This window comes from Salminus brasiliensis, chromosome 21, assembly GCF_030463535.1.
Source record: "Salminus brasiliensis chromosome 21, fSalBra1.hap2, whole genome shotgun sequence".
Classification (NCBI taxonomy): domain Eukaryota; kingdom Metazoa; phylum Chordata; class Actinopteri; order Characiformes; family Bryconidae; genus Salminus; species Salminus brasiliensis.
The window spans coordinates 87,506-95,656 of NC_132898.1; the positions used below are offsets into that span (position 1 = coordinate 87,506).

The 8,151-nt window shown below is 46.5% G+C and overlaps 1 protein-coding gene across 1 annotated transcript in view; it reads left to right on the forward strand.

Moving 5' to 3' along the window:
* The window catches only part of LOC140543235 (low-density lipoprotein receptor-related protein 1-like), a 31,325-nt gene extending 23,552 nt beyond the window's left edge, over positions 1 to 7,773 (forward strand). Inside the window, exons 3-7 of the mRNA XM_072666287.1 lie at positions 4,483 to 4,620; positions 5,142 to 5,261; positions 5,653 to 5,781; positions 6,041 to 6,301; positions 7,552 to 7,773. Of these exons, the coding sequence (XP_072522388.1) occupies positions 4,483 to 4,620; positions 5,142 to 5,261; positions 5,653 to 5,781; positions 6,041 to 6,301; positions 7,552 to 7,604 (701 nt within the window). The 3' untranslated portion in view covers positions 7,605 to 7,773. The remainder of the gene's footprint in view (positions 1 to 4,482; positions 4,621 to 5,141; positions 5,262 to 5,652; positions 5,782 to 6,040; positions 6,302 to 7,551) is intronic.
* Positions 7,774 to 8,151: the final 378 nt, after the last annotated feature.

Below are 8,151 nucleotides of genomic sequence, written 5' to 3' on the forward strand. Positions count from 1 at the left end.
TCAACACACCTGCGTTAAAATGTCCAGCAGAAAGAAGCACTCTGTATTTTCCCGAAGTGTTTTTTTCCACATTATGTGAATTTGGTGAGAGTTGGAGACTCCTGTCCCCCTTCAGAGGCCTCATGCAGTCCGTCGACCTGCCAAGAGATGATTATCAGGGTTTGTTTTGACTCGAAAAGAAAAGTGGAGTGCCCAGACGCTCCGTAGTCAGACAGAAACATGACTTGATAGTGTTGCTATCTTCTGCTCAGAGATCTTTAACTGTTCCCCAGATAGGATCTCTTCTTGGCCGCAGGCTCTTACTAAATTCACTTTCCCCACAGACTGTCTATTCTTTGGGAAATTTTAAAGAGCCCATCTTGCATCTTCCATCTTGCAGCTTTCTTTGAAGTCCACAGCCTTTAAAAAAGAGGGTTCTTTTCCATGATTATATAAAGAACCATTTGAGAAGACCATTAGAATCCAGAAATGCAAAGGTTCCACAAATGCCCACTGATGTGGGTCGCCCCACACTGGTAAGACCATATCTGCCTCCTGGCTATGAGACTGATGTAGCTTGTGTTTGTGTAATTTGCAGGAGGTAGATGTGTTATCTGTGCCAGACTATGGCTTTAATCAGTGGGGAATGTGAGAGTCTTGGTCACAAGGTTGATGGATGACATAACAAAAGCAGTGGTAATTATGAGGCCTCAGCAGAGTTAGCTGTTATTTGCACTTGCTTGTGAATGACCTCCTTGCTGCATGTGTTTGGAGGAGCTGGAAACTTAGCAGATCACTCACTGAAGTGCTACATCCTTTATTTATTTACCCGTCTGAGGGTTTATTAATACGCATACCGGTGTCATAAACATGAACATCAGTATACACACATTAATAACATTTGTGTGTGTAAGTTTATTATCAACACAGGTCTCATACCAAGTATTTTCTTGATTTTTCCAGAGCAAAACCAAAAAATATATTTCTGCCAGTATAATGACTGATAAAACAAATAATAAATATGGTGTGTGTATATATGTATATATGTGTGTATATATATATATATATATATATATGAATGTGACTTTCTAAAAGTCTCTCACTTTGTTCGGCACACGGCCTCGCCACAGGGGCCCCTTCAGGTCACGTTGTCCACGTGACACGTCTTATTCCAGAGCTTTCTGTGCTGCAAACCCCCTACTGACACATTTCTTTCCCAAAAACAATGGCTGCTCTTTGGCCCTTCCTCCTAACCCCCCTGGAGCTCCACATGTGATCCCATATTACAAGAGGCTTAAGCACTCGACACATGCCTGTGCAAGGTGTCCTCAGTAGGGGTATGAAGCCATGAATCTCTCGTGTTCTCTGGAGTGGTGGAGCTCCATCCTACACTTCTGGGATGAGTTGGGTTAGCAGAACTGAGGTGCTCACTCTCGAGGCTGAATGCGATCAGATTCTCCTCATAGCAAAAACATCCTGTACTGCTGAAATGGAAAGCTGTTGCTCGGCTGAGTACACGCACAGTAACGCAACACTCAAATACACCAGGAAGTTGTTCCGTACCTGTAAGTGTACCTGTGAATGGAACTTTGCTGAGATCTGGTTTGGACTGGACGGTTTTGTTCGAGCTCTTTTCTTATGAGATGTATGAGAAGTTGTCTGGACCAATATGGTGACAGAGTTGATACATGATCCAGTGGGTGGGTCAGTCCAGTCCAGACCCAGTCCAGTCGGGGCCACACTACTCTTGCCATTGCTGTAACTGACGTGTGTCTTAACTGGGCCGTATTTGGACCGGAATCATCTGCTGTGTAGCTTAATGTTAATTTCCCCCGTACTGCTCAGCTACGTAAAATGACTCCTGTTGGCCTGTTGGTGGTGCTATAGAACAAAATGTTTTGACCCATGTTTATTATTGTTGTTTGGGCTGTGTGTGTATATGTGTGTGTTCAGGCTACTGTGTTCAGGGTTCTGTTATAATAAGCAGTAGAACGTTCTGCTTCAGCACTTCCTTTGTTTCTGACTCGTCCGAAGCAGGCAGGTTTTTGAAACAGCCTGTCTGACCATTTCTTTCTCTCACTGTTCTGACCAGCCCCGACTAGCCCACCGTTGGTCCACTCTGTGTCCTTCACATAGGGCTGTTTTTTCCTTCACATTCTCTCTCACCCTCTCTGTCTTTCTTGCCTGCCTTCTTTTCTCTCTCTCTCTCTCTCTCTCTCTCGCTCTCTCACACACAGCCCTACCTGCTGGCCTAAATTTAAGTAAGACAGAGAAGAAAAGAAAGTTAAAGAAAAGAAAGAAAAATAAATAAACATAAAGAATGACATCAGAGGGAGAGAGAGAGAGAGAGATATGAGCCAAGATGAACAGTGTGGTTTTCAGGCCAGGTTGGAGGAGAACAGGCCCTCAGTTCAGCTGTGTTAGAGAGTACAGATATAGGTCTGATCTGTTTTTACTGAATCTCTGAACTCACTGCTCCGTCTCCTCACACAGTATACCGCATCACAGACCACATCACAGACCGCATCACAAAAACTCATCATAATTGGGTCCAAATCATTTGAAGAGCCAGAGCTAACTCTAAAGATTGAAGAAGAAACAATTGTACAAGTTCAAGACGTAAAATTATTGGGTGTTACAGTAGACCATAAGTTAGCTTTGTAGAGCATTGTAAAAAAAATGGGAAAGGCTTTATCTGTAATAAGAAGATTTAAGAAAACATTAATACTTTTAATACAATCCTTAGTGTTATCTAAGCTAGATTACTGCGCAGCAATGTGGTCAAATGCAGCAAAAAACATTTAACAAAGTTACAAAGAAAGCAGAATAAGGCTGTGAGAATGGTCTTACAGTGCCCATACAGGAGCAATATAAAGAAAATGCACAACGAACAAAAGTGGCTGGAGGTTGTAAGGAGGTGGAGGACTATCAAAGAGTCAAAGAGAGAGTACATCCAGCGGGCCTTTATGATCAACTAGAACAAAGAACAGAGAGAAACATATTCTACGAGATATTCAGCAAACAAATGATTTTAAAGTGAGCAAAAACCAACTACATGTGTAGAACGATCCACACGATCAGACAATGAGGGGGAACTATAAAAATAAAATAAAAGAGCACACCTGAGGCTGGCGAGGCACAAGGGCTAGGCTAGCTTGCCGGGGCTTAGGCAGAACTAAGACGTGAACAGAAACCTACAGGCCGTGCCTGGGGAAACTCCAGATGAAGGAAAGGGCTGCGCTCGTCAGGCGCTCTGAACTTGACTGGAGTGCGTCAAACCCAAAAAGACTGAACCGGTCTGGTGGCGGGTCGTGGCTCACTACCATGAGTATCCTGCGTACGTGTAGCTCACTACCTGAGCTCCTGACCATGAGCACGCTCTGTGAGTGAAGCTCTGCGAGATAAGCTCACTAACCTGAAGTAGCCCCCAAAGAACCCTAAGGTTCAATCCGTCTCTGTGGTCCGTGCAGTGAGCTAAGTTAGCTACGGCTGGGAGAGTCCGCTCGATCCAGTAGGCTCCACAAACTCGACCGGTGAATACTGAGTACAACAGTCGTTGCCCTATGCGCAATTCTCGGCAACCGGCAGCTGACACTAGCCCTCCTTAAATACGCCAGCCACAGGTGGAACGTATTACAGAAACAGATGGAGACGATGAGTGTCAACGTAACAGTCCAGAACATAACATGACCGTGACGTGAGTGTTCATGATCGCCTGCAGGCCGCAGCCCGAGACCGCCCCCGGGGCATAACAAACGGTTCTTTACAGAGCCACCACAGAATGGAGCTCACTGCCTGTTACACTGCTCAAACTGACGGTAAAATACGTTTAAAAATGATTAAAAAGACGCTACCTCACAGACATGAGGAGTCGATGAATCCTTACTGCCGGGTGGAGGGAATAAGGTGATGAAAATGAAATATTATTAAACCGTACTGCTATTTGTATTCTTCTTGATGCGACTATATTCTTGTGTGCATGTGGATATGTGTGTATGTGTAGGTGTGTGTGTATATGTAGGTATGTGTGTGTGTATAGATATGTGTGTATATGTAGGTATGTGTGTGTGTATAGATATGTGTGTATATGTAGGTATGTGTGTGTATGTAGGTATATGTGTGTGTGTGTGTGTAGGTATGTCCACACGCGTTTTGTGAGCTGGGATTAGTGAGGTGCTGATCTGAGACAGACCCACACACATCTCCTTCTACAGAATTGAGGAGAAACCTGATGCTGCATGAGACTCCTGTATTCTTATTTTACGGACCCTCACGAGAGGAGCTGTATGAGTAAACAGACTTTTACATGAATTTCCTTAGAAAGGTTGAAAGTCAGAAACAATGGAACAGAATAGTCTGGTCGCTTTATAATGGACAAAATAATGAAAACTGAAAACTGTCAATCTGACCAAAGTAGGTCCAGTATAGAACTGAACCGCGTCTCAGTGTGGTGTGAGGAACGTTCCTCCTCTTCAGCACGGTGACCTCTGCTCTGTCCTGCAGGTCCACACAGTCACATCCCTCAGTGTCCTCCCAATGAGCACCAGTGCCAGGGAACCGACACGTGTGTGCACATGAGCAAGCTGTGTAACGGAGTCTCCGACTGTCCAGACGGTGGGGAGGAGGGAGCACACTGCAGAGGTATGCCACACTAACACACACCACTCTAACACACACCACACTAACACACACCACTCTAACACACACCACACTAACACACACCACTCTAACACACACCACACTAACACACACCACTCTAACACACACCACACTAACACACACCACACTAACACACATCACTCTAACACACACCACTCTAACACACACCACTCTAACACACACCACACTAACACACACCACTCTAACACACACCACACTAACACACACCACTCTAACACACATCACACTAACACACACCACTCTAACACACACCACTCTAACACACACCACTCTAACACACACCACACTAACCACTCTAACACACTCTAGTGTGGTTAGTGTGGTGTGTGTTAGTGTGGTGTGTGTTAGAGTGGTGTGTGTTAGTGTGGTGTGTGTTAGAGTGGTGTGTGTTCTTTCACTTGCAGGATTCAGTGAATCACCTGTGAAAGCTTCGGTTCAGGAGCTCTGAGGTGAATCTGAATCCCGGGTTTCTGTCGTTACAGAGTTGATCTCTAACTGCACTCTCGCCGGTTGCCACGACAACTGTGCTCTCACTCGGACCGGTCCACTGTGCTATTGCAGGAGCGGCTACGAGATCAGCCAGGATGGGAAAACCTGTAAAGGTCTGTCTCTCTCACACTCACTCACTCACTCACACACACACACACACACACACACACACACACAGAGGCTTTCTCTCTCACACATGCACACACACATACACACACACACACACACACACAGAGGCTCTCTCTCTCTCTCTCTCACACACACACACACACAGAGGCTCACACATACACACACACATACGACAGTAAAGTGAGGTGGTTTGGGTGTAGCAGGGGTGTAGCTGGGTAAGCCTGTAATAACGAAGACGATCTCAGAGCTTTTAGTTATCAGTTCTGATACTGAACTCTACATCTATATCTCGATGAATATGTTGACTGTGTGCGTGTGTGTGCGTGTGTGTGTGTGTGTGTATGTGCGCGCACGTGTGTGTGGGTTTGTCTCTAGATTTTGACGAGTGTACGGTGTACGGGACGTGCAGTCAGACGTGTACGAACACAGAGGGGTCGTACTCCTGCTCCTGTGTGGAAGGTTACCTCGCCCAGCCTGATAACCGATCCTGCAAAGCTAAGAACGGTACCAGTGCTACTGCCGCTCAGAACCTCCAGTGTAGAGTAGTTCAGTTCCAGGGAGGTTCAGTCAGTCTGGTGGGGGACAGTATAGCTCGGTTCTGCAGTGTAGTGGTGATCAGATCTTACAGTGTGGCTTTTGCAGGTTTCTCTGCGTTTATTAAACTGGTTAAACCAGCACAGCTTTAGTGTTTAGCTGGTTGACCATTAGAACCAGTATGACCTGTAGTGTGACTACATTGAACCCGCCGGCTGTTCTTCTCCAGTTCCTGTGGATCGTCTCCCGGTGCTGCTCATCGCCAACTCTCAGAACATCCAGGCCACGTCCCTGAGCGGCGCGAGCAGCAGCTCCCTTTACACCAGCACCAAGCAGACCACTGCCATGGACTTCCTCTACGTTCAGGAGATGGTCTGCTGGATCCACATGGGCGACACGCCAGCGGGAACACAACTGAAGTGTGCCAAGATCCCGGGACTCAAAAGCTTCACTGACGAGAGGACCATCAACATCTCCCTCAGCTTACACAGTGAGTGGAGGGGTGGTTACGGCACTGTACCGCCCCCATCACACCTGCAGCTCTCATCCTGACCTTGCCCACTTCTGAATCATCGGCAGTGTCCCAGAACAGCGCCACCTCTCATACGTACGGGTAGAGATCAGGTCCAGAAAGTAAAAATCCGCCACAGCTCTGCTGCAGATTAGCAAGCAGTTGGAACCAAATCCTGGGCAGATTTTACTTTCTGGACCTGATTTTAACATCTCCACCCGTACCCATACTCCACCCGTGGGGCTGTTCCGGGACACTGCATATGATTCAGAAGTGGGCATGAAAAGCCATGAGCTGTGATTGGTCAATGATGTTTAATAATGTCTATTAAACAACCTGTAAGATTCCCCTGCAGCCCCCTGTAACCCCCCCTCTTTGATTTCTTAAGGCATTTGATACAGTTTAGCTTTGATCTTTCAGCTTCTTCCTCATTTTTGATGGAAGTTCAATCACTTCAGAATCAGAATCACAATCAGAACCGGGATCAGAATCAGAACATCATATAAGGAATTTGCCACACACACATGCACACACACAAACCCCTGCATCCATAACTTATAGACATACACACCTGTAAAACCAAAGCTCCAGCAGGTCTTGAGGGAGGAATAGTGAGCCGATGTTACAGTATTGATCTTGGTATTGGGATCAGTATTGATCTGTGATCAGCATGTGCAGGAAAGCGGACTGTGATCACTGCTGCAGCCTCGGGGTTCTGCAGCTCAGACTGAGAGAATTTTCCGTCTCTCCCTAATGAAGAGGGAGGAGAGTGTGTGTGAATGTGTGTGAGAGAGAGTGTATGTGTGTGTGTGAGGGTGTGTGAATGTGTGAGCGTGAAAGTAAGTGTGTGTGTGAGAGAGGGTGTGTGTGAGTAAGTGTGTGTGTGAGAGAGGGTGTGTGAGTAAGTGTGTGTGTGTGAGAGAGGGTGTGTGTGTAAGTGTGTGTGTGAGAGAGGGTGTGTGTGTGTAAGTGTGTGTGAGAGAGGGTGTGTGTGTATGTGTGTGTGTGTGTGTGTGAGAGAGGGTGTGTGAGTAAGTGTGTGTGTGTGAGAGGGTGTGTGTGTGTAAGTGTGTGTGAGAGAGGGTGTGTGTGTGTGTGTGTGTGTGTGTGAGAGAGGGTGTGTGAGTAAGTGTGTGTGTGTGTGTGGTAGTGTGTGTATGGCAGGTTCTATGGCAGGTTTATGATCTCATTCCTGCTGAACTTTTTCTGGGTTTTGGGATTTTCTGCAGGAAGACGTTCGGCCTTCTTCTCTCCAGCGCCACGGAAACTCCACCGCCTCTGAATCCTGCCTTCTCTATAACCTCCACCCTGGAGAGGGTTCTCTATAACTTCCACCCTGGAGAGTGTTCTCTATAACCTCCACCCTGGAGAGTGTTCTCTATAACCTCCACCCTGGAGAGTGTTCTCTATAACTTCCACCCTGGAGAGTGTTCTCTATAACCTCCACCCTGGAGAGTGTTCTCTATAACTTCCACCCTGAAGAGTGTTCTCTATAACCTCCACCCTGGAGAGTGTTCTCTATAACTTCCACCCTGGAGAGTGTTCTCTATAACCTCCACCCTGAAGAGTGTTCTCTATAACCTCCACCCTGGAGAGTGTTCTCTATAACTTCCACCCTGGAGAGTGTTCTCTATAACATCCACCCTGGAGAGTGTTCTCTATAACCTCCACCCTGAAGAGTGTTCTCTATAACCTCCACCCTGGAGAGTGTTCTCTATAACCTCCACCCTGAAGAGTGTTCTCTATAACCTCCACCCTGAAGAGTGTTCTCTATAACCTTGTGTTTGATACCCTGAAATCGAGAGAGGAGAATGTAGGGGTTGGGTGGA